This window comes from Triturus cristatus, chromosome 2_2, assembly GCF_964204655.1.
Source record: "Triturus cristatus chromosome 2_2, aTriCri1.1, whole genome shotgun sequence".
In the NCBI taxonomy this organism is placed as follows: domain Eukaryota; kingdom Metazoa; phylum Chordata; class Amphibia; order Caudata; family Salamandridae; genus Triturus; species Triturus cristatus.
Window position 1 is genome coordinate 579,841,034 of NC_140582.1, and position 26,990 is coordinate 579,868,023.

The 26,990-nt window shown below is 46.4% G+C and overlaps 1 protein-coding gene across 5 annotated transcripts in view; it reads left to right on the forward strand.

Annotated features, from left to right (window-relative positions):
- FNIP2 (folliculin interacting protein 2) overlaps positions 1–26,990 on the forward strand; it is a 319,680-nt gene that overhangs the window by 74,412 nt on the left and 218,278 nt on the right. For 2 of the 5 annotated variants that reach the window (XM_085641732.1, XM_085641734.1), the window contains exon 1: positions 7,801–8,399. The exons of the other annotated variants lie outside the window; for them this stretch is intronic. In XM_085641732.1, the coding sequence (XP_085497858.1) occupies positions 8,218–8,399 (182 nt within the window). In that variant the 5' untranslated portion in view covers positions 7,801–8,217. Of the gene's footprint in view, positions 1–7,800; positions 8,400–26,990 lie in introns of those variants that run through there. 5 annotated transcript variants of the gene reach the window in all.

The following is a 26,990-nucleotide window of genomic DNA, read 5'->3' on the forward strand; positions in this document are numbered from 1 at the left end:
TACTCTGGGCCTCGGGAAAATTCTGGACAGCTTGATCCCAGGTTTTTGGTGTGGGGGTGATTTTGGGCTTTCATGTAATTGTTATTACTGTTTTAGAAAACAGGAGGGCGAGGTCTAGGAACGAGGTGGTAGTTCTGTTCTTTCTGGAGCTCTTAAAGAGACCCAAGGCACACATCTCCTCGTGCATGTGTTTGACTGGTGATCTTCACCAGTGTGTCGGTCACTCCGGTACAGTAATCTGCTAGAGATGAACAGTACCACACCATTAGTTTTAATCCTGCTAAAGGTGTTGTGCTACGAGTACAGTTGCATCGGTTGGGGGTTGGGTACGCTCTGCAAAGTCTGTTATATTAGATATGTTTGTTTGGTGTTGCAGAGGGTGTGTGTTGGTTTGCTAAAGCTCCAGCCCATTCCTTGTCATGTAATGCGCCCCTAAGTTGGTTTCCCACTTTTAGGGGAGCCCCAGTAAATATAGTTGAGTATGAGTTTGAGTGGCTCTGAACAGCCAGCTAAGCAGTCTCCTCCAATTACCTATTGTATGTAGGATTTGTATTTGGGGTTCCTCATCAATAATCTTCATTCTTGCTCAGGACCCAATGAGCAAGGAATTGACCATTGCGTACATCGAATTGTTTTGAGTGCATCAGATCTGAGGAGCTAACCGTCTTGTAAAAGGTCTCCAGATGTCATGCTATCAACCTCAGACCAGTCCTTGAGCTCTACAGATGTGAGGCGACTTCTGGCATAAACCATAAAATGTTTGTTAAGTGTCAAGGCTCGTAGTGTAGCAGCTCAGTGCAGTGCATAACAGTTTGGGCGGGAGGGGACATACATGCCCAGATCTAGTCCCCCACAAAAGGGCCTATTCAAGTCTCTTAGTAGCAGGGTGACCCAATCAGCAGGTTTCTTCCAGTGATGTCCAACTTTTGGGGCAGCCACCCACTCCGTTTGACCGGAAGACGCAGCCTAGCAAGCGCAACACGGCTGCAGCTATTGTGCCATTTGATTTCACCCAGCTGCTTTTAAAGTCTTGCCATATTTTTCTTGGGAGATGAAGTGGGAGGCAGAAGGAAGGGCATCAATACCATCTTGGAGAGAGCAATGTGACCCATTACTGAGAGCTGAAGGGGCTTTCAAATTTTATTTGTGACTTTAAGGCAGACACAGCTCTAGTAAGGTTCCCGTTTGGGGAGGAAATTTCTAAATCTCGTATAGCAAAGTTAAACTCCCTCTTTTTCCTACTCGTAAGACTAGTTGTACAGGTGTTGAGGTAGGCACTGTACTAGCATAGACAAGTACTCCAATCATCTGCATGTTCATCTGGGAATGTAAAGGATTACTTTATTTTTTTTAAATAAAGCGTTTTATTTAACAGAATACAACATAAATAGATAATGCATTTAGGCATCTGAATGGACATCCCATTTGAAGTAGCATATGATATCCAACATCACCATTTCTAATAATAGTGAGAAAATGGGCTTCTGGATTCAGTTATCACAGATCAGAGCAAGCACAAATGGTCATGCAAGGGCAGGCCGCCAAATTGTGGCTGCTGTCGCAGAGAAATTGTAGGTCAAGCTGTTTAGTGGTCATGGCCCTTTGGTCTCTACAGTCTTGGTTCTTATGAACTCCTTATGGCAGTGCGCTGGTTGCTGGACTTCATCTTTCATCCTAGGGAAAGTTAGATCCTCTACACACCAGTCACTCATAAAAATGGGAAGAAGGCCTATCTGGGTACAGGGGCGCTAGGGAGCCTGATGTCACAAGGACACTACATCACTAGCGGTAAACCCTCAAGACACCATTGTTGTTGAGACAAACCATTCTTCATAGAATACATTTAGGGTCTTTACAGAGAAAACATGATTTAATTCAATCTAGTGTTCCAGAACAATACATTTTAGAAGCTCTGTGCAAAATAACTTTCTAAACACCAGGAGCCACTTAGCAGTTGACCAGCATGAGAGATGCGCTCAGGACAAATTGAACACTGCAGAAGAACTTCCCTCCAGATCAACCTTTGACATCTTCAGCAGTTTGGCAATATTTGCACAAGACAATCTCTTGCTGTCCGTAAACTGAGTCAAGATTTGGACTCTGAGTTGATTTTCAAATTCTTCTCAGATGACCCAAACAGATTCCCTCTAATATTTGAAGGCCCAGTTATTTCTCCCAGTCACGTTTCTTATCCTAAGACCTGATAACTAATGCCCCTTTTGCCCAGCAGCGTGATTGCCAGTCCAACGTATGCTGAGAGCTAACTAGCTCTGTTATCATTTATGTGAACCTTTTGTACTCTTACAGGCAGCCGTATTGTAAGCAATGCGTTATTACGTGTGGATTGTGTTTGTTACAAGGCTTTCTCGTTTTACAATTTTACATTGTGTATATTGAGGTTTGCAACCATTAGCATTACAGCATTTTGGTATTGTATAGCTGTCTGATATTCAGCTGTTCATATTACAGCAGATCATGCCACAATAATTGATATCAATAAATTCATAATTGCCGTTCCAGCAGTTTTTTTGACAAAACTAGCTCCTGCATTATAATTATTTCAATGAAGTGGAGCTTACTTGCTCCTAATGCTCCTGCATGACGACATGCCCATAATCTCTATAAAACCACGCATACGCTGTGGTATGTTTCACTAATTAAACGTGGACGGACCCTTAAGCATGTTGGATCTTTCTGGTTCTAAACTGTCTTACGAAGACTTAATTTGCTCCATCCAAAACTACTTTGTTGGCTTACCACGCCCAAAGGATTCCAGAATCGGGGCTTCAGAAGTTCTAATCTTTCGTTTTTGGGAAATTTCAATGTAACCGTTGCCAGTTACAGTGTTTGTTGTTGATCATCTTGTATGAAACCCGATGACTCATGAACACCCGCTTCTCACGAGCAACTGTTGGACTACAGCCTATCTTAAATTTTGTTATTGGAAGTGCAGTATTAAATAGTGCGGAAACTAGGGAGGTGCCAAGCAAGAAAAGTTTCCATCATGATAAAATCAGCAAATATTGACATAGCCATGAAGAAAAGTGGCCATTGATACGGATTTCACCTAATATGTTTAGTTTAGAATGTGCTTCTGGTTAATGGTTGAACCATTTGGGAAACAAGTGGAAAACCATAGACCTCCACATGGAAATAATAGGCGTATTTCTGTACTGTGACTTTAGACTCAAGTGTTCATCAAATTTCAAGGGGGGGCGGGCATTGTTCTTCAGTACACACTTGAGTCTTTTCTCACCCTATTTATCATCTGCCAAATTCCTCAGCTCCTAATGAAGACAGGGTTATTTTCTTTGAGCTCCTTACAGTACACGTTAGACTTCATTCATAAACTGCTTAAATTAAAGTTCTTTTTTTGTTCTTTAAAGCTACTAAAACTGAGATTGTGTGCATAAGTAACCCTCACATTCGAGGAATTTGAATATATTGAATTAATAAGAACATAATGCAATTTGATACATTAGGAAAGCCGAAAATGAGGAAATTTGTCCACAAATTACTCCTTACCATTTTTCTGATGCCTTCCTTTAGTGGTTTGCTGATAAAGCTCACCTTTCTCATGTGTCTGTGGTTCTAGAAGCACCTCGGGCACAAGGTTATGTATTTGCCGCAATTAGGAGGCATACTAGTGCTGCATGCATTGTATTGTAATTGCATTTATATAGCGCTTACTACCCCTGACGAGGCGTCGAAGTGCTTTTTCAGCGAGTAGCACGCTACTCCGCGACCCATAGATGATTAGTGCTGAATTAGTATAGTGAAACATGCAAGTACATTTTAAGTGGTGGATAGGTTAGTCAGTTATTTGGATTTGGAATGATAGCAGAAGGATAGAGGAGGAAAAAGGGTTTGTATTTATATAGCGCTTGTTAACCCTGATGGGGTGTTGAACCACGCTATTCAGGAAGCCCATAAAGGATTAGTGGTGAATTAGTATGGTGAAATATGAAAGTAATTTGAGTGGTGGATATTAGTCAGTTATTTGGAGTGAGAAGGATAGCGGAGGGATAAAAGGGAACAAAGGTTTGCATTCATATAGCACCCCTGATGGGTGTTGAAGTGCTTCTCTGGCGAGTAGCACGCCACTCCGGAACCCATAAAGGATTAGTGTTGACAATTAGTATAGTAAAATATGAAGTAATTTGAGTAGTGGATATGTTATTCAATTATTTGGGTAGAGAAGGGTAGGTGGCGGGATAGAAGAGGGAAAGAGGTTTGTATTTATATAGCGCTTGCTACCCCTGATGGGGTTTTGAAGCGCAAGTAGCACGCTACTCTGGAACCCGTAAGGATTAGTGTTGAATTAGTATGGTGAAACATGAAAGTAATTTTAGTGGTGGATATGTTAGTTATTTGGATTGAGAAGAGTTGGGGAGGAGCAGAAAAGGGAAAACGTTTTCATGTAAATAGCGCTTGTAACCCTGATGGGGTGTTTTATTGGCGGGTAGCACGCTACTCTGGAACCCATAAAGGATTAGTGGTGAATTAGTATAGTTGAATATGGGCTTTGAGATGTGGACATCTTAGTCTGTTAATTTTTTCTCGGCCCCCGCTTGACGAATAACCGAACAGTTCAAATGCCGTCTTTAGAGCGGGACTTGTTGAATAATGTTTCCAGAATTGCCTGTCTTTCTTGTGCGATCATCTCCGGGTCCGGTTTCGCCACCTTGTCCAATAGTCTGCCACCTCGAACGCATGTCCACCGCTCTCGTTGTGATGTTTAGTCCCCATATTCTGACCCCTCTTGTTGGCGATTCTCGATACCCAGGGTTCAACACGCTTCCTGCAGGGACCTAAGCTGATGTAGCTTGCCTTCCCACCTGAAGATAATTCTGAAGGGGTGACACCATGAGTACGTGATGCCTTGGTTCCGCAAGTGTGGCGTGACAGGCCTGAATTCTCGTCTTTACTGCAGGGTTATTGTAGCCTGGTCCATATATAGAGCAATGGCTTGTCCTTGATATGACGGAGGTTGGATTGCGTGCCTGCTGTAATATTTGTTCTTTCAGCTGGAAGTCTGGTAAGTATGCCAGGATATCCGGTGGAGGCGCCGGGGCTCGTCTTTGTAAGCCTACCCTATAAGCCCTATCTATTTTAATTTCAAAGTCCTGGGGCACCTGTAGAAGGTGTCCGAAGAGGGCCTGTAGGTACTGCGTTATATCCGTTCCTTCTTCCTTAGATGGCACGCCCTTGACCCGTATTTTATTTCTTCGGTAACGATTCTCCAGGTCTTCCACATGGGCCTGGATATCGATCTGCTGGGATCGGGGACGTATGACCTCTTGCTGTAACTGTTCCAACTCTTCATCTCTGGCCTTCCCGTGATCCTCTCTGCCGGACACTCTCTCCCCTACTGCTTTGATTTCCTATTGAACCTCTTTTATCTCTTTTGAAAAATCTCCTCTAAGAGCCTGCAGGTCTTCTCGAAGTGTGGAGAATAGGTGCTCCAAAAAAGTGTGCGTGACCGGCTCCTCAGCGTTTTCCGTGTCGTGCCACCCCCCGTAGCGGTCGGCGACTCTCTTCCATCTCCTCCACTTGCCCCAGTCATCTTGGTGAACATGTCTTTTACATTTCTGTCTGTCTTACCCCGCGTTGTAGACATAACTATCCCAGCCTCGTGTCTACGACCTTAGCACTTTACTTACTTCTTGGATGGTGAGATTAGAGCGTGGGTGACGAGCTAAATCCACGTTTTGTGTGGCATTTTTTTTTTTATAGGGAGAACCTTGTCCAAGGACATAAGAGCACTTCACAGACTGTTACACCAAGTTTTCTTGGCACATGGAGATTTGCTGCGATTAAAAGCATGCTGAACCGAGACTGGAATTTAAACCTGGTTTTCCCATGCTGCATGGTTGGCAGCTGCAGCGACTAGGCTACGTTGTCTCCTGTGAAGCGTGGCTCACTTTAGGCTCGAAGTTCCAAGAGAACATCGAGCTGAGCCGGTGCCAAGATTCTGGCTTGAGCTTTCAGTGGCTCACCCACCTCTACATTCAGACTGTTTTTCATACAAGGTACATGGATGTGGATTTAAGAACAGTAAACACTTCCCTAAACTTACCTTCATGATAAAGTGGTAGTCTATATCCTGCACTCTATATAGTGGCAGAATGATATACTCTACTCAAAGCAATGGTATTGTACCATTTCTCACTTGAGGAAAAAAAGACATATCTTACCTTTAACAAAGATTTCAGCATTGTTTAATGGTCGAACATAAGAACCTGCTTTGCATGTACTTCAACAATATTATGTGACCAATCTTCGAGCTTTACTCAGTGCCTGGTCTTGTGCCCACTTCCTCTGTACTCATGATGAGTCGTGTGCCACATTTGGCTATGTTCAGCAGGCAGTATGTCTAGAATGACCTTGAACTGTGCCCTGCCCCCAGTCCCCCAGTCCTCCTCTCCTCCATGTCCCCATCCATTTACTTTGCTCAGTGGGCTTTGCAGATGGAAGCGGCCACAACCTGTGCCCAGTGCCCCTCTTTTAGGTGCCCACTGTACACGGATTATCATACGCTTCCTGGGACACTGGAAATGGAATCGAATTATAAGAATAAAGGACCAGGAAATCTCTTAAGAAGCCCCCACGCACTTTCCAATGTGCCAGCAAGATAGCTCAGACAGTTAAGCACTTACTGCTGAGATCTGCGTGAAACCTGCAGACCATACATTTGAATACAGCAGGACATATATTTGAATGCGGTGCTTGGCTGATTCAGCCATTCATCTTCCGAAGTCTGATTAGGTGTGCACCTTTGAATTGTGCAGTACTGGCACCCAGTATTTTACAGCACTATGAAACCTAAAGAACAGCAGTATCCAGTCTGTAAAAACGGTGTATTATCTTCTCGTTTCTAATGACTCCCCTTTAATTCCAGTTCTGGGAGCCACACAAGTAGCATAGCAAAGGTGCAGTGAGCCCTAATGTAAGCAGGGAAATGGTTCCCCGTCCCCTTCTTTGGGACTGCACTATTACCTCCGCCTTGCCTCGCAGTTCACCTTAACATTGCGTCGCTGTATTCTTAACAGTTCACCAATTTACTCTCATTCCTCCCAGTGCACCTAGATTCAGGCTGAGTTGGTGATCGCCACGGCTGCACGAGTTCCCTTGCATCGCAATTCCTCTTACACAGACTTGGAGAGAATGAACAATTAAATAATTAAAATAACATTTGCTGTTTTATGTGCGCATGACAAGGTTGCTCGCCATTCCAATACTTTGGGAAAATAGCAACAGTTATTGTAATTACAGTTTTTTTTTTTTTTTTTTTCCCCTTACAATTATTGGGAGAGCTTTTGTGTCCAGCTCCCATGTTTTCTCCCGGGGTACGTTCTGTGTCACGTCTTGAGAAGTCACTGCTTTAATGTCATACGGGGTTGAACGGGCTGGTAATGCGTCACCCGACGAGTTTTCTGATGTAACGCCTGTGTTAAACCCTGCTCCTGGCCTTACTCAGCAGTAGTGTAAGCAATAGCCTCTGGCAGGTTGGTTAAAGAGGAAAAATGCACGCTTCTTTAAGAGTTAATTAAGCTCGCTGACCTGCCTAAGAACCACCATTTCTTCTTTCCAGTGCAGGGTCGCAGTGTATCCCAGGAGCCGGAGGTGGTGCAGGGCGAGGCGCCCTTGCAGCGAGTTACTACTGCGCCGATAGCAGGCTCTGGTGTTTGCGGTCTCCACGCTGGGCTCGCGCGGTTGCTAGGCTGTGTCAGATGACGCCTGCTCACATGACACCGTTACAGAGAAGTGCGTGGCCAGCATTGGAGCACCCCTGCAGCCGGGGGCAGGGCAGCACAGCACGTACAGGATAAACCTACCACAGCACAGCCGTCCTGGCAGGTCTTGTGACCGAGGGACTGACTGTATAATCCCACCCAGGGAGACACTGTTATCAGAGGGCAGACATCATGTGCTGTGGCTGTCAGCTGCCCTGTCTGAGATGGCAACAGTGCCCGGAGAGTGCACGCAACTGGTTTAAGTTTTTTATTTAGCTTTCTAGTGCACGTTTTTGGAATTCTAGGGGTTTTTCTCTGATGCAGACATACCTGCACATAGTAAACTTCCATTTGCTACATGCCTCTTGCTTTTCAAGCATGGTGTTTCAGCTGTCAGTGGCTCTGCAGAAACTCAGTTGAAGAGATCAGCACGCACGCGAGGTAATCGCCCTGGGAGCTGGAGTGAGAGGCGGCTCGCGCAATGTGTGGGGTGACCACTCAGACCCACGCAGGTGGGCAGCTGGAGGTTCCGGGGTACGGCCACGTCTCCTGCGCTGTGAAAGCTATGAATGCACGCGCCGGGAGTCACAGGTTCACCTCGAGAGATTCTGCAACAGGGCTGGAAGCTCATGAGCACACCAACTCCACCGAGAAGCCGCAGAGGTAGGACAGATTGCATAATTAGCATTTTTTGGGGTCGGAGTATTTCTTAGACTTTCATTACCTTACTGTAGTGGTTTTAAGTTTTTTTTAGTGCTTCTTTCACATTAGAATGTACTATAGCAAACGAGGTTTAATTTTGGAATTTATACTCTGGTTTCATTCTTATTGTTATAATGTCTCACCCATCTATATTAGAATGATCGTTTTACATTTTTTGGCCCGTCACTCGTAGACCAAGACCACAAGGCTCCAGTGAGTAGACCTGATAAGGCAGTCCTACCTTACAGAACTTTGTTTTTTCTTAGCTATATTTAGCATACTGAATACATTTCCATTAGCTGCATTACCGGCTATTCCTTAAAGTTTCAACCAGAGTTGCTGTACAGTATGAATTATGCTACGATACTAAAACTATTTTCTACCCCCTGCCTATACTTCCTTTACACAAGTGAACCTGTGTGCCAGGAAGTAAACGGCAACGGTGTGGCAGTGCACAGGGCAGGTGTACATTGAGTCACGCGGGGCCCGATTACCAAGAGTTATTCTAGGGTAAGACCATTTTAAGTATGTTTTACCGCAGAAGACAAGTGTGACTTCTATTTTAAGCCTGTAGTAAACTTCCGTAAATCGGGCACCCATGTGTGAAACACTGAGCCCCAAGATTGGTTTGAGTGGTGAAATACCCCTCGTTGTTTGAGAAAACGTTTGTGTAAGTGTCACTCAGTCGACCTATTTGGATGCCTGTCTGCCTGCTAAGCAGTAGGCTATATTTTGCTGTTTAATCCTACATTTTCATTTTTTTTTTTGTGTTTAAATTTGTTTATTGGTTTAACAACATCGTTATATATCGTAGACTGAGGATAAGTTCTTTTCTGACCCCACATTCATATGTACCAAGTTGTTAAACAAAATATACAGTTCAATCAACCTGTTCCGTCTGCCTGTTGACGCATTTCCAGAATCCTGCATTTTCAAAGTTAAAATGTATGATTAAAGAAGTCTTATTGGAGAGTTTATTGGAACGTTTTTTGTGGAATTCAACTGAGGAGGAGCACGAATACTTTGAATAATCATGTTTGGTGTTCTGTTCTGGGCAGATGGCTTCTGTTAGGACAGTGACCACTTTACAAATTGAAAGTTGGGCACAGTAGCTTGCCCTCCTCTCGGCAAGTGACTTCTCTGTGTTCTTTCCTTCGAAATTGTCTTCATGTTGGGTATAGTTATTTCTTGGAGGTGATTTTGTAAGGTACGATGCTCGCCTGGGTTTCTGGGTGCCTGGAGAATGACTGATTCATTCAGACTGTACAGGCGGGAAAAGTTGAGTCTTTCAAAAAATGTGTTTTCTGGTTGGTTAACCATGTCAAAAGCCACACCAACCCCAAGTTCTGGACAGTTTGCTGCCTCTGGATGTACAGCTTAAGAGAGCATTGCCCCATCTGGTCTAGGGTTTCAGTAGCCCAGTCATGGGTCGTCAGTCAGAGGGAACTAATGCAGTTTAAGTAATTTAGAGTGGAAGTTGTCTTTGCAGTTTGGCGACCACAGATAAGATGACAATTATGATTGGCATTTAAGATCACTAAGCCTACATGTTATCAGTGAGCCATGTGTCAAACTACACGTGTTGAGTTTTACATGTGTGAGGATCTGCGTTAAAACAGTTTTCCTGTAGGTGTGACCTGACTGTACCCATGTATAATGGCCCCTTATTGTTGTGGGATACCTGTGCTTGTAGATTTGCTATATGGTAACTGTTTTGTTGTAAAAACAAACTCATTGCACAGTCACTAAATAATAGCTTGCCTTCCATTGCATGAACATATTTACAGCTGATTTGACTAGTCAGTGCTTCACTGTCCATGCATTTCTTTGTCTCGCTAAAACGCACGTATAAACAATGTCTTAGGCAGGTTAGGGCTAAAATGTAAAAGCAGTCTGCAGCGTTTGAGAATGTTTTCAAGTACATTCATGCCTGGTGGAATCATGAGAGCCTGGGTATTTAGTGCATTTGGCTGCGTTTCTTTCACATCCTGCGACCATATGATGCGTTGCAGCAATCGCACTAAAAATAATGTGCTTGTTGCATTGGGCAATGTGAGAACCGAATGTCCTCTAGTTTCTTTTGATTTTTTGCTTGTGAATGTACTGCTTGTGGATTTGGTTCGAGAGCACGTTAAGGTGCAGTTCTTCACTCCAGTGCTACACAAACAAATGATGGACGGAATGCTGAATAAATCATACATTCACCCCCATTCAAGATATCTGGGTTAAATCCATTGTTCTTTTGCTCACCATGCCACCGTAGTTTAGACCCAGCCATATGCATATCAGTCTTGACCCTGTGCCTCATGGGAACAGTCCAGACCGAATTGCCGAGCCAGGTCCTCCCTGGACCGTAAACAAGCATCCTGGCACCGGTTTCTGGATATTACCCTTCATCAGCCAGGCTAGCTTGAATCTAGTCACCTCGAGTGGGACGGGTATGCCCAGACGTGGGTCCCATGCTGGCCATGCCACTGGAGTCAAGCTATCCTGGCTGATGAGGGCTGAAAGCCTGAAACCGGTCCTAGGATGCTTGTTTCCAGTCCAGGGAGGACCTGGCCTGGCAGTTCGGGCTGGACTGTTCCCATTGGGCGCAGGGTCAAGACTGATTTGCATATGGCTGGGTCCAAACTGGAATGGCATGATGAGCAAAAAAACCTATGGATTTAGGCCCAGATCTCTGTTCTGGGGGTGAAAGTATGACATTGTTCTGCATTCTGTCCATCAAGTGTTCTTTTTGCACTTCACTCCAGTGCAGTATCCCTCATAAACCCCTCCAGTGTAAAACCAGTATTTTTGCCTTTTGACTATTTGCACATTCAGTCCTTGGCCTCTCTACCAAGGCACTCAATATGGGGACAGTTTTTGTCCATTGTGTTGGAATTTAGGTTTGAAATATGCATAGTTCCAAGGTTACGGGCCCATAAAACTTTGGATATTACAAACCTGGTTCTCCTAGCTCTCGGGTTTTAGATCTTAATCAAAGCTTACCGGCCTCTCTAGCCACAAATACTATGTATAAGTTCTATAGAACAATTATAGATGGCTGCATGAATATCCCATGCCAGTACTGTTTCACAGCATGACACATTTATAACAACTGTTCAGAACCCACGTTTTTAACCCTCACTGATGAGTGAGAGCAAAATAACGCAGGTTGTGAATACTTCAGACCTCTGAGGTGGCACCCCCAGTTTTGGCTGCCTGAAGCCACCAGTGCTATAATGTGAGATCTGATATAACAACTTCTACCCCTGGCAGTGCAAATTGCAGATGCCCCTTCCACTGAGGTGGATGGTAGAGACGAATGTTCCCGAAATGTGAAAGGGAGGCCTATACATTCATCAAAAGTGACATACTATACTGGGTGGTAACGGTCCATGCTTGTACTCTTATTTTGATCTATGTTTTGTAATACAATGAATTCTATTGCACTGTATTGTGTATCTTGTATGTTGCAAGGTTTATGCATCCTTGAACTATCGAATGGTAATTCAAATGCCAATAAAATTTTAGAACAGAAAGGGATGCCTATACCTAATAGAGTATGCAGTGGGATTTTCATGCAAGGATACCCAATCCGGGCACTTATTTGTAACAAAGGCCTCCTTTCCAACAGCTCTGTAGCTTATAATATCCTAATGCTTCGGTAGCCAATGACCATGTGCTACTCTCTCCTTTTTAGGTCTCGCCTGAGCTAGCGCGCATGCGCTGCAAGGCGAGGCTTCTAGTAAGGGCTTTTCAACTCGCACCACACGCTCGTGCGTGTACTTTTTTTTTTTTTCCCATCACACCTATTGGCCTTTGCATGCCGCTTTCTAAAAACAGACAGTGCGCAATTGGCCAAAGGCGGGTGCATGGCCCGCCTTCCCTCTGCCTTGGCCTAGGCAGCTCGGGAGCGAGGAGAGTGCCATCTGTTTCCAATTATATTAATTAGAAACAGATGGCGGTTGCGCTGGCCCTGGTGCAAATTCCTTTTAGTGCGCGCAACACTGCCGGGCTTATTTTCTTACTCTGTGTCCAGCTGCCCGGGGTGGACAGAGGCATTCAGGGTTAGTGACTAGCGCGCGCACCACTGCCAGGCTTGTTTTCTTACTAATTCAGCACTGGCCATGCCCTGCCGCCCCCAGCTGTCTCAGGACTTCCACTGAACTGGAAGCAGGGTGGCCGCCAGGTCACAAGATGCTAATGCTTGCTGACCCCCATCTTGCCCCTTTCCGGCCCCGCTGTGGCCTCCAGAGCATCAGCTCTCCCCATTGAGTGAGTGCTCTTGGTCATGTGTGCACACATCTCTCCCCACGTCACAGTGCTACCTCTGTACCTCTAGCAGGGTCCCAGCCTCAAAGTTTTATATTGATCAATGTGTCTGCTTCTACACTATACCCATGTCCCTCGTGATTACAGCATAGGTGTTTGTAACCTCCACCGAGGGTGTCTGTGTTTTATGCTGTATACAATGAGGTTCTGTGGTTGATGGTGAGTGCACTGGCAGTAATTGTGACTCAGTGAAAGTGTTGGTGGTTCCTCGTGATACAACAAGCTGCGGTGCGATCTGCAACCCCGCCCTCCCCTCCCCCAGCACGTGAACCTGTGTCCAGCTGCCCGGGGTGGACAGAGGCATTCAGGGGTAGTGACAAATTCCTGCTTGTTGCACCTCAGACATCCGGGAGCTGCGAGCCAGACACGGCCTTCCCGAGGGCGATAAAAAATATATACCATTGAGCTGCGTAACAATAAACATCTGGTATTCCATCACAAGAGACCCAGGGGTGAAAGTGCTCTTTACCAATGCACATATGTTTGTATTCCGTCCTCCCTTCATCGTCTCACTTTTCTCTCACTCTTGTCCGTTCTCTCTCACTGTGTTCCTTTCCTCTCCTCCTCCCCATGCCCTTCCTTCTCCTTCAGCATCTCTGAAATCTCTCTTGCCTCCACCTCTCCCTTCCTCCGCTGCTTGCCTTTCCTTGGGCTTCTCTTTCCATCACCCAACGTGCTTCCTCCTCTCTGCGCCTCAGGGCTAGTCTCTCTCCTTCCCTTCCACCCCTCCACAGCGCCTTGGCTTCCTCAGTGACTTTACGTCCTTATAGGCGCTTCTTGAGGTCAGCCTCTCTCCTTCCCTTCCACCCCTCCACAGCGCCTTGGCTTCCTCAATACCTTTTACTTTCTTTTAGGCGCTTCTCGAAGTCAGCTCTTTCTCTAAGACTGCAAATAAGTTTGTTCTGCAACATTTGGAAAGGTCTATGGAAACCTTTGAAAGTTCATAAAAACTGTCTGAAAAGCATCGTGATCACATATATTTACATTAAACGATAACAAAATAATGTGTAATTCCAGCAACGCCGTTTGCTTCTCCTCTGCATTAAGTTAATTGATAGAAAAGCTTTTAAAAAAAGTATAAACATGTCGAACAATTCATCTCATTTTCACAGTTCGCTAATTCACTTTTGTTTCCACCAGCCGCAGCGGAGTTATAATCAGTGCGCCGAGTCCTAGTGTGAATCTCCGCAGGACTGACTCTACAATTCACTTTCTGAGGAAGACATAAGTGCATTTTAGTTAGATAACTGTAATCTCTTGTTCAGGGGCAGCACAGCATTAAAGACTGAGGTTGAAAGCTATCACCTTTCGCCAATGTGCCCTTCTCCAGCACTCTTATTCCACTACAATCGCAAACTACACCTTATCTCCTAGACTCCGTGTGATATTGGGCGCATCAGCCGGCAACGATTGATAAGGGATACAAGTGTACTGAAGTTTAGCTTGTGATAGCTATTCTGACAAATGTACGATACATGGTGTTTTTCAATTTTTAAGTATACTTTTTTTAAGCAGCATACAAATAAACACATTTGTCAATGCTGATTCCGATGATAGCTCAGGATTGTTAATGGCGAATTCTGAAGCCAAACTGTTGTGGTTACTTTTTTAGGTCTCGCCTGAGCAAGCGCGCATGTGCTGCTCTGCAAGGCTTTAGTAAGGACTTTAAACTTTGAACACATGCTCGTGCGTGTGCTTTTTATTTTTTTCATCCCCTCCTATTGGCCTTTGCATGCGTCTTTCTAAGAAAGACAGCACGCAATTGGCCCAAGGGTGCATGTCCCGCCTTGTCTGTCCCCTGGCCTAGGGTCCCCGTTATTTATGTCCCGCTCCACCATAACAAATAAATTATAACAAACAAGCATGAGAACAGGCAGCAAGAAGTTGCCAGCAGTGCAAGTACAAAAAAAAATAGAAAGACATTTTTTATGTTAAAATCTTTTTTTAATCCGGTTTTTCAGTTATATATAATTTCGTCTTCGTTTCTATAAAGGTAACAAAAATGCTTTACACTTTTTATTATAACTTTTCAACATAATGCACAGAAGCCACAATGCTCTACAACATAGCCAAAAGTTCTGGCTAAACATATAAGGTCCCAAAGGCGAGACCTATTTGCTATGCCAATGCTTGTTTTAGCAGTTGCTGCTTAGCTTTTCCCAAAGTACCCGATATGAGATTACCTAAATGTGCATGCCCGCCTCCTTTGCTTTGCAGGTACACTAAACAGCATCACATCGTGCATCTTAGCTTATTTTAAAGGCGTTTACAAACCCATGCTTCTCCCAGAGAGTATATCCCGGTAGCATTCAAGCATGTTCTAAAGGGTATCATGGATGATGAATCTATCTATAAACTAATAATAAGCCCCGCCTTTCATCACTTTGGTGTGGACCGTTACTTCATGAGCATGATTTCCAGAATATCCATTACAATTCTTCAAAGTGCAATATCTCGAATCTTCTGTCATCTGCTACACAGTATGAAAATGCTTGTTATCCGATGCCAGAAAAACAAGGTTTGGCCTGGGCGCCATATTAAACAGAACATCTACAGCCTGATTTAGACATGGATGGAATGGTACATACTGTGATTTCTGGTAGGAGGACCAAGGATGCAGATGGGTACAGGTACTGTATTAAAGAACCAGTTAAGTAAAGGAACCCCACCAGGACCTAGTATGTAACCAGCTCAGGCCCAAGTCGTAGACCGAAACTTCCAACTGACAGGGGTAGAACACTCGCACCAGTCACCTCACACATTCACCATGGCTCACAACGTTCCACACCATGCTAAAACAAGACTTGCAAAGGTTGAAAAGAAGACAGAATACTACACATCTTCCTCTCAAAGTGCAAAAACCTAAAAAAAATAAAAAACACATAAGCATCAAAACACATAATGGCCAAATGCAAAAATAACACAACTTGTTTGACTTAGAATACCAAATTACACTGAAACAATGTAAGTAAAATAGACCCTTTTGATCCATGCACACACAAGAAATAAGCTCAACCCTAAACACCACCGTACACAACTTCACACAGGATAAATATTAACACGCAAGTTAACACACCTCTTCACACAGGGAACTCAACTGCACACCCAGCCAGGGCACACAAAACCAAAAATAATCTCAACACCAATAATCTGCATTTGCATTACACCCGCTGGAGAACTCTCCATACAAAGAGTCCACAGGAGTAAAACACTTTGGGGTACTCGTACGCTAAGCAAACAGCACTTGGGCTTTGAACACAGTGGAATACGCACTCTAGTCTCCAAGGAAAAAGCACATGGGAATAAAACACAGTGGAGTACGCACACTCCATGCAACAGCACACGGCCATCACTTCCAGTGTAATATGCACCTTCCACACAAACAGCACACCGCATCAGAATACCCTGGTGCCCACACTCCCTACTGTTTAGCCAGCAACCAAAAGTATGGCAATAGGCATCATGTGGACGCTGTCATCACATACCAAAATACACAACCCTACACGCACTCCCCACTCATGAACCCACTAACGCATGTTGCACACAGTAAAATACTGCAAGCAACTCCGCAATCATGGGCAATGAAGTTGGATGATGTGGTACATGTTCCATGTCGCACAAAATAAAACCCTCCTTTGCACTAAACGTCCAATAATGCCAAACTCCTCGTCAGCGGTATTAATTAAAATAAACCCATGTATGAGCACAAACATTATTCTACTTTAGCAATGGAGAACATTTGCAAGTGATGAAACGGAACAGGTCAGTCCTACTTCAGTTTTGAAAGCCTCGATAGAGCATCTTTCATTTCACTGAATTCCAGTCGATGGAACATCAGGTCCAGAATGCAAATGGTATGTACTATGACAACACAAGTGGTATCTGGAGGCGCTGATAATGCATTGCACACCAGACTGTCCTGTCTGCACAATGCAGCACTTGTATTCAAACAACACCAATTGACGTTGTGCTCTTTCTGCAACAACATGTACTTGCTGACAGCTGGTTTTCCAGAAGGCCACTTGTAGCCAGCCAGGCCACCAAAAAATTAAGTGAAAGCAAATTTCCATAGGCCCAATAACTTACAATGCAAAAGTGCCTTAGAGAGTTCATATGAGCAGCCTCTCTTCATTCTACACTATGCTTTACTTTTAGTATTGTACAGCTGGTATTTTGTAACGATGCAGCACCTCTTTTCTTTGTTGTTCGCTCCTTTCACTGTACAACAGTACCACATAAGCCCCTACATCACAGGGCTCACCCTCCTCATACTGCGCTGACACTCCTTGTGAGCCTGGGCAGAAAGGGGTATGGCCTTTTGAATGCAAAATTGTAAAAACTGTTGCAACAAACACATTCTTAGCTCTCCAGGATCAGGACTTCTCAGCGCTGCCCGGTCTACTCTGCCACTTACACTGACTGTGCCTCCCTTAAACTGAATTAGTAGCCATTCATGCAACACCTAGCCACTGAGTTAGACTCTGGGATACCTGTCTTAATTAGAACTATTCCTTAGCGCGCACTCCTGCTGTCACACACTCGTCATACAGCCGCAGTGCCCTGCTTTGGCGCTGCCAGTTCCTGTGGAAATGGTGAGGGTTCCTTCTCCAGCTTGGCAGTTACTTCGGTCTCCTTCAAACACCTTTAGTTTTGCAGCGTGAATCTTTCTGGATTCACTATGCTGTGCATTATTCCGCGATCTTGTGGTTGGGTCCGGATTCGTAGTCTTTTCTTTGTTTTTTTTTTTTTTGTAGCCCAGGTGGGCGTCGACGTCCACCATTTGGTGCACCTCCCGTGACGTCGTCGTGCTTCCTGCGGAAGTCCCACCTTTGGGGCGCCATCTTCAGATTCTTTTTTCCGCCGTTGGGTCTGGATCGTCATCGGGAAGCTCCAGAATTACACTCGAAGGAAGAAGGAAGAAAAGCGAGTTTCGTCGATAGAATCACTAGAAGATATCAGGAAAGGAAGAGATTTCATCAGGAGCGCGAAGAAAGGAGGACCAGCGCCCCTTTTCTTCGACGGCCTTGGAGAATGCACGCTCAGAGACCCTGAGCGCAATGGACAAGACGCCATTCAAGTTCTGCCCAAACTGCCACCACAAGTTCGCGCAGAAAGACCAGCATCCGGTCTGCAACCTCTGCCTACCGGTCGATCACCAGAGTATCGACTGCAACGCCTGCTCAGCCTTCGCGCCGAAGACACTCAGGGTGAGAGAGCGGCAGAGAAAAGCCAACGCCAACATGGATGGCAAGGGAAAGCCCCCGACGCTCTACGATCTGGGCCTCTCCACGGACGACGAGGACAACGTCGCCGAGACAGCCGAAAACTTCACGGTCGTAGAGACCGACAAGAAAAAAGAAGACGAGGTAAGAGAATCGTCGAGCGCAAAACAGAAAGTACCTCGACAACACGAGGGTGACTCGAGAAAATCTGAGTCAAAGTCCACGAAGGGAGCCCCGGCGCCGAAAACTTCGACGTCCAAAGGGGGAACCACGGACAAGAGGCCGAGCGGATCCTTAGAAAAGGACTCCCTGGTGCCGAAAGACGCCGAAAGGCAAGGGTCGTCGAAAGCATCCCATGAAACGGGCCGATCGACGCAGAAAGAACGTTCGACGTCGACGCAAGTTTCATCGAAAAGACCCGCGGTCGACGCCGAAAGCATCTCCGAGATGGAGAAAAAGAAGAGGCGGCTCGAGGCCGAAATGGAGAACATCCTTCAAAGGAAGAAGGAGTTCGACGCCAGGATGAAGGAATTCAAGATTCCAACGGCTTCATCGGCGGACGTCGGTGAGGTCGAAGACGAGTTCGACGCCGAAGGGCTGACAAGGGATCTCGAAGAGGAAGAAGAGCCCTATTATGAGGGAGAAGCCGAGGAAGAAGACCAACGGTCGTTCTACGAATCGGCGGCATCTACCAGCAACGACGTCGAATGGCACGATCTCGACACCGAAAACCCGGAGGAGCCCGTGGACACGTACCCTTCGAGGCCTTCGCCACCCGACGACATCGGGGTCTACAATATGGTGGTCAGGAGCGCAGCAATGGCCTTCGGCGTCAAACTCGACGAGGAGAAACCGAAAGCCGATTTTCTCGTCGAGACACTGCTCCCCATCCAGACAAGGAGCCAGTTCCTCCCCATGCTACAAAGCGTGATGAATCAGGGGAGAGAAGCCTTCAAGGAACCTGCGACCTGCCGGTCGATCACGCCCAGGACAGAGAAGAAATATAAGCACTCCTCCCTGGACCCCCCTTACATCAAGGGTAGCGTGACCGCGGACTCCATCATAGCCTCCACGGCCAGGAGAAGGGCCAACGTACCAGCAACTTCGGGCCCACCTCCGGATAAGGAGAGCAGGAGGATTGACCTCACAGGAAGAAAGGTCGAGAGGAACGCCGCAATGCACTGGCGCATGGCGAATTCAAATGCACTCCTCAATAGACACCAATACCAGCACTGGGATGAGATGGGGGAGCTAGTAAAGCACCTCCCCGAAGAGTACCGCCAGAGAGCCTCTCACCTGATAGACGAAGGCAAGAACATCGCCAACTCCAGTATAAAGACGGCGTTGGATGGGGCAGAGACTTCAGCAAGACTCATGGCCATAGGGGTCACAGAGAGGAGGCATGCATGGCTAAGAATCTCGGAATTCAAACCGGAAGTGCAGAACAACATCCTTGGCACCCCCTTCAACGGAGAGACACTGTTCGGAGCAACAGTGGACGACAAGCTCACCCAGCTGAAAAAAGAAAACGAGACAGCGAGGTCCATGGGGGCTCTACAGCTGAGGGGAATGAGGCGAGGAAATCCCTCGAGGAGACCCTACGGTAGGGGAGGAAGCCAGCAGGGGACGTCGCACCAGGCGTTCCAACAAAGTCAGCAGGGTGAAGGTCACGGACAGGGTCAGCAGAAGCAAAACTGGCAATATCAACCTCGGGGCCAGTCCTTTCGCGGGAGAGGGAACGGACGTGGCCAAAGGAGGAGAGGGGGCGAACAGCCCTCGACGAAGTGACTCAGCACGCAAGAGGACGCCTACCCTCGTCAGGACCCCAAGGGTGAGGCGCAAACAAGTGTCATCAGGGGGAAGAGAAGATTCAAGAGCCTACGAGCATACGACACCAGTAGGCGGAAGACTAAGGTTCTACCTTCAGGAGTGGCGGCGTGTGACCACAGACAAGTGGATACGGAACGTTGTGCAGTACGGATACTGCGTAGATTTGGAGAAAAGACCTCCAAACAGGAAAGCAAAGGGAAGACTGAGATCAGCCCAAGAACTGGCAATACTCAGAGAAGAAACGCGGAAACTCCTGCAAAAGGGAGCCATAGAGACAGTGCCGTTCAGAGAACGCAACAAAGGGGTCTACTCAAACTACTTTGTGGTTCCGAAGGTAGGCGGAGACCTCAGACCCATACTAGACCTCCGTTACCTAAACAAGTTCATCAGAACGCAAAGGTTCAAAATGACTTCACTGCAGGAGGTTCTGCCAGAGATAAGAGAAGGGGACTTCATGGTCACCGTGGACCTCAAGGATGCCTACCTTCACATCCCAATAAACAGAAGGCACAAGGGCCTTCTAAGATTCAACATCGAACAAGAACACTACCAGTTCACGACCCTGGCCTTCGGATTAAAATCAGCACCAAGGGTCTTTACAAAATGCCTGTCGGCGGTAGCGGCGCACCTACGAAGGCAGGGAATACATGTCTACCCCTACTTGGACGACTGGCTGGTCAAGGCAAACTCACGCGGAAAGTGCGAGAGGCACGCAAAACGCGTAACAGACACCCTCACGAATCTGGGATTCTCGATTCACTGGGGAAAATCATCGATGGAACCGGAGCAGGTGAAGATTTTCCTGGGGGCAAAGATCAACTCCCGCAACAGTACAGTAGTGCCCAGCGACAGGAGGACAGAGGCTCTACTGAAGGAGGCGAAGCTCTACCAGAAGGGGCGAGCTCTGACAGTGAGGGCTGTGAGCAAGATGATGGGGATGATGGCGTCCTGTATCCAGCTGGTGCCGAATGTACGCCTGCACATGAGACCATTCCAGGAATGGCTACAACAGCAATGGTCACAAGCAAACGGAAGTTGGGAGGATCTAGTGGTTGTTACGCACGCAGTGCAGGAGGAGATAACTTGGTGGAACAGAGACAACATAACAACCGGGAGAAGCCTGACACCACCAATCCGAACAGTGACCATTACCACGGACGCATCGCAGAAGGGATGGGGAGCGCACATGGACAACCTCAGAGTGAGGGGTCTATGGGCCCCAGCAGATGCGGTCCGCCATATCAACTACCTCGAGTTGAAAACAATCCTGCTAGCCCTGAAGGCATTCCAGAGACACCTGTTCAACAAGAGGGTGTTGGTCCAAACAGACAACACCACGGCGATGTTCTACATCAACAAACAAGGGGGGACACAGTCGTTCCCACTCTCATCCCTAGCTCAGGAGATTTGGAGATGGGCCATACCTCTCAGGATAGATCTACTGGCAATTCACCTACCGGGGAAGGACAACGTGGAGGCAGACTGGCTAAGCAGGCAGACCTCAGCATCACACGAGTGGGAGCTCAATGGCCAGGAAACGGAGAAACTCTTCCGGAGATGGGGGACTCCCACAATAGACCTATTTGCAACACGCCACAATGCAAAATGCCAAAGCTTCGCGTCCAGGCAACCAGATCAGCAATCCAAGGGAAATGCCCTATGGATAAGCTGGTCGAGGACATTTGCCTACGCCTTTCCACCGATACCCCTGTTGCACAGAGTGCTCGACAAGTGCAGAACCAGCAACATGACTCTGATCCTGGTGGCTCCGCAGTGGGCGAGGCAGACATGGTTCTCACAAATTCAAGAAATGGCACAAGGCGACCCATACAGGTTCGAGAGGAGGAAGGACCTGCTCTCAATGCAAAACGGAGAGGTCCTGCACCCAGAGCCAGAGACCCTCAACCTGGCGGCATGGCTCCTGAAGACCTAGAGTTCGCACACCTAAGATTGCCGCCGAGCACGATGCGAGTGCTACGGGAGGCGAGGAAACCAACTACACGAAAATGCTACAGCGCAAAATGGAAGAGGTTCACTGTGTGGTGCCGGAAAAAGGGCCTGCAAAACAGAATGACAAGAGACTCAACAGTACTGAGGTACCTCACACACCTTCTAAAGAGTAACCTCTGCTCGAGCTCACTAAGGGTACACCTAGCAGCCATCGTGGCCTACACCAGAGGTGAAAAAGGTGGAAGTTTCTTCAGCTCGCAGGTGGTGAGGAGGTTCATGGAAGGAGCCAAAAGGATGGCCCCCCCGAAAAGGTTGCCGCCGCCGGCATGGAATCTGAATGTGGTCCTGACGGAGCTCATGAAGGCACCGTTTGAACCCATTCACAAGGCCACACTGCAGATGTTGACTATGAAAACAGCCTTTCTGGTGGCCATAACCTCACTACGCAGGGTGAGCGAGCTTCAAGCACTAACGCTGCAGGAACCCTACATTCAGATTCACAAAGATAGAATAGTCCTGAGAACGGACCCACACTTCATGCCCAAGGTAGTGTCGGCGTTCCACATGAATCAGAGTATCCAGATACCAAGTTTCTTCCAAAACCCGACTACAAACGCAGAAAAGGCTCTGCACACCCTCGATGCCAGAAGAGCGGTGATGCACTACATTGAGAGAACCAAGGAACTCAGGAAGTCGAAACAGCTGTTTGTGTCCTTTGCTACTAGCTTCATGGGTAGGCCAGTGACTAAGGGCACCATCGCAAGGTGGATTGCCCTCACTATTCAATTCTGCCACAAACAGGCTGGACAGGAGCTAGCGGAGGGGCCGCAGGCTCACTCCACAAGGAAGAAAGGGGCCACCGTGGCCTTCCTGGCGAACACGCCCATCCAGGACATATGCCTCGCGGCAACTTGGGCATCTGTGCACACGTTCACGAAACACTACTGCGTGGACATTCAGATGAACAAGGAAGCACAGGTTGGACAGAAGGTGCTTCAGCACATTTTCAACGACCAACGCTCATCTACCACCCAGCCGCCACAGAATTAGGAAAACCGCTACAAAGTCTATGCACAGCATAGTGAATCCAGAAAGATTCACGCTGCAAAACGAATAGTTTCTTACCTGTCGGTGTAGTTTTGCAGCTTGAAGATCTTTCTGGATTCACTTGCGAACCCACCCACCTCCGCCAGGAAGATGAGGCTGGAGGAAGAGGGGGTAAAATGGAAAAGATCAAAGAAATGAAAACATACAGATAAAGGGACAAGAAGGATTAATCAATCGCCTAGGGTTAAAAAAAAAAAAAAAAAAAAAAAGGAAGGGGAAAAAAGAACCCGAAGATGGCGCCCCAAAGGTGGGACTTCCGCAGGAAGCACGACGACGTCACGGGAGGTGCACCAAATGGTGGACGTCGACGCCCACCTGGGCTACAAAAAAAAACAAAAAAACAAAGAAAAGACTACGAATCCGGACCCAACCACAAGATCGCGGAATAATGCACAGCATAGTGAATCCAGAAAGATCTTCAAGCTGCAAAACTACACCGACAGGTAAGAAACTATTCGTTTTCACTCGTCGCCACTGTCGCATTTCGAAGGTGCATGCTGGTAGGAAGATCCAGGAGGCAGGTAGGTACACAAACAGGTACCTCATTAAAGAACAAGTTATAGTAGGGGAACCCCACCAGGAACTAGGGTGTAATCGGCTCAGCCCGAACTATAGACAGAAACTCCAAATGGCAGGGATAGAACAATCACGCTAATGAAACGGCATATTACTCATGACTGATAACATGCCACACCATGCTAGAACCCAAGAAACCCAAGAAACCCCAGGCTAGAACAGAAGATGGGATACTACAATGTGTTAAATCTGAAGAAGAATCCTCTTGTTACATTTCTTTATAGCCACAACACCCTTATGCTGGAGGGAATTCTACCAGTGGTTTCTAAAGTGTTTTGGGCATTTCAAAACTTCTCAATTTAGACGAGATCTGGCAGCAGGATCTTGGTTCTCCTATATATCATTAGTCATGACATTGTACAACAAACCACCTAATTTATGAGAGTTAGAAGCCTTTCTTTAGAGGAGATTACGTTGGCAGAGGTATCCTTCCCTTCAGAGCCGGCCTCTGCTAAGATAGCGCTCTGGGCGTGGGCAGAGGGAAATTTGGCACCCTTGCTGATGGAAGTGAATTAAATGATGCAGCAGGGGGGTCCCTTTTGTGTTCACTGGTCAGTACCTGGATGAGCAGGGACTGGCCCCTGAAATAATCTGATGTACTATCATGAAATGCTTCCGCGTGTTAAAGTATTAAACAGTTTTGACTTTTCATGACGCCCTATTATATTCTAACATTATCTTTGTGGCATGGTTTACATGCCTTCAAGGCTCTGCTTGTGCACGGGCTCTCCGAGTCAGCCATTGTTGACTCGGTTCTGGCTCGGTTTGCCCCTGTTAATTTGTAGGCTCGCCTCCCTCCACTCTTGCTCAGGCACTTATCTAGCTGACGACTTAGGCTTGTGGTGTCACCTTTTAATGCTTTCATTTCCTTAGTATCCTTCCATGCGTTCCCTGCAGCCACCATGCCTTTGTGTTATTATTACTCTGATAATACGGTTTCTATAAACTTTCTTGAACACATTTTGGAGAGATAAATGTAATTGCATGGTTGTCAAGCTTCCAAGTCCTTACCCTGGTTCACATACGTTTGTGAGAGCATCCTACCTTATTAGCACGTGTCCAGTGAAGCATCACTACGTCTACATGCACTACTTTCACCTCCCTTTAGTGGACAGGGTGGAAGCTTCGTTCATAGCAATCTGAGGATTCGGATCACTTTCAAGGGTAAAAGATAGTTTTTTTTTTTTTTCTTTTCACTTGTGTATGGTCATGCATAGCTTAAAAGGCTAGGTTTGTTAGCGTAATCAAACAGCGTCTCTCTAAGAATCATGTTCGTGTGTACTTACTGTACAAATGTCACGTGTTGGTGCGATTTCAGACTGCTGATTGAACCGTATTATATATTTTATTGCATCGTCAACCTAGTCACGTTTTTCCATGCTGGTACAATTAATGACGTTGTTATTCGTTAGCCAAGAACTTGTAATAGATGGTTTATAGGGTACGGCAAGCTTTCTAGCGAACTGAAAAGTTTCATTTTACTTTGGTGAGTGCGCATGCCCATGCAACGTCATGAGGTTCCCAGACTTCCGTATTTTGTTTTATTTGGTTGCCAAGCATTCTTTTCTCACTTCGACGTGACTAACGTATTCCCTGAACGCCATTCACCTGGCAAAGAGGTGCGGTTGAGTCATTCCACCAGGGCCTGAAACCTAAGCCCCTGAGGACCTTGCCGAGAATGATGTAATACATATTTTAAAAAAACAAGCAGACCTCACCATACAAAGCCACGTTCTTGAATGCTTATTGTTGGTGATTGAGATGCATGACTGGGTAATTATAACTGATTGTTTTTCCCCCTCTACGATGGTGTCCTCTTAAATGTTTAACAAGCATCTTTGCGACATGCAAGCGTATTGTCTGAGCTAATTTACTGTTTTAGGTAGTATGAGGTATTTCCTCTAAGGACCGAACAAGCTGACTTTGGTGCATGGAACGCGTTTCCACAACTGCCCTGCAAATTGTTTCACGTCGGTGCTTCCGGGTGCTGTTTCATGACCCCGAGCTCTGCTCTGCGCCGCGCTGACGCAGATGAGGTCTGTGCCTGTTTTTTCCCCTCTTCGGCGCACACATCAACTCTAGAACAAGCATTTACAATGCAACGGTCTCGGCATTGTTAAAGTTAGAGCTATTGACATTGCTCATGACATTATTTTTGTTTATGTTTTTGTTTTTAAAACATTTAAAGAAACGGCATTGTTATTTACAATGTCAATATCTTAATCTCTCTCAAATGCGAGACCTATTGCATTTGCACCCACGCACAGAGCCACCCACACAGAGCCACCTATGCTAGCCGAGACCTAAAAAGGGCCACAGTCAACACTTCCGAAATGCAACTTAACATACACGTAATAAAAATGTTCCACGCAGCTACTTACTACCCAATTGGTGTATGTGTAAACCATATAAAGAGCGCTGGGACCTCACTTCATTGCTACCCAGAGCCCGGAAGGATGAGCGGCTGAGAGGCCCCGTCAGGATTTCAATTCCCGGTGGATGCATTCGCACACTCACTCAGAAAGATGGAAAACAACACAAATTAACCCAGGTATGGAAAATAAACGCATAGGAACGGTAAATAGACACTGACTCCAAGAACAGCAAAAAACATGTTCAGGCACAGCAACACCGAGGGACATGGGCAAAGCAAACATGAAGGACATGTATAAACGAGGGACTCTGGGGAAAGCAAAAGACACAAACCACAACATAACAAGCCTCATTATACGCCATATGACGCCATGAACACCACCGCCTTTCTCTGAGGTCAAGCAGAAATGCCTCGGAGAAACGCAGCAGCATTTTCGGATTCGGGGGCGTGTTTTTCTTTCTCTCCTCTTGCCATTGGCTGGAATGTTTACATTCCAGAGGAGAGAGAGAAAGTAAAAAACACGCCCCCGAATTCTAAAAAGCCGGGGATTCTTTGGAGAGACAAAGCTCTTCTCCAATGGCTGACCAGCATTTAAGAGGCCAGCCAATGAAGAAGAGGGGAGAAGAGGGCGGGTTCAAGCCCCTCTTCTGAAAAACATTAAATCTCGGAGCGAGACTGCGCAAGCGCAGTCGAGACCTAAAAACTCAGTTGCCCCCCCGCCCCAAAGCGGAGCCCACCTGGCAGGGGTCCCAATGATTGCGCCCAGAAGCGCTCATTTACGGGCTTATCTTTCCCACTCTTGAATCATTTCCGTAATATGTGGGATATTGAGCAAAGCATGTAATTAATTTTTATATGAACATTCTTAAACTTTTATCGTGTTACATTTATTCTTGTGTCTTGGCATTGCTGTTTTCAGTTTAAGCCCAGCGTGTTTTTTAAATGGATGCTGTGTTTTGGGTGGTTTTCATATTCTTTTGTCTCCCCTGTATTTTCGGTCCTTGTAATGGGCAATCCCTTCTATTTATCCCTGTTTTCCATAAGATGCTTCCCTTACATTATGGGAACTGTTGCTCAATAACTAACAACCTGGACAGCTGACTACACTGACAGTCCATAGGTGAGAATGAGACAACCCATTCTCAGACGTGAAAGTGTCTTGCGTTCACAGGAGTC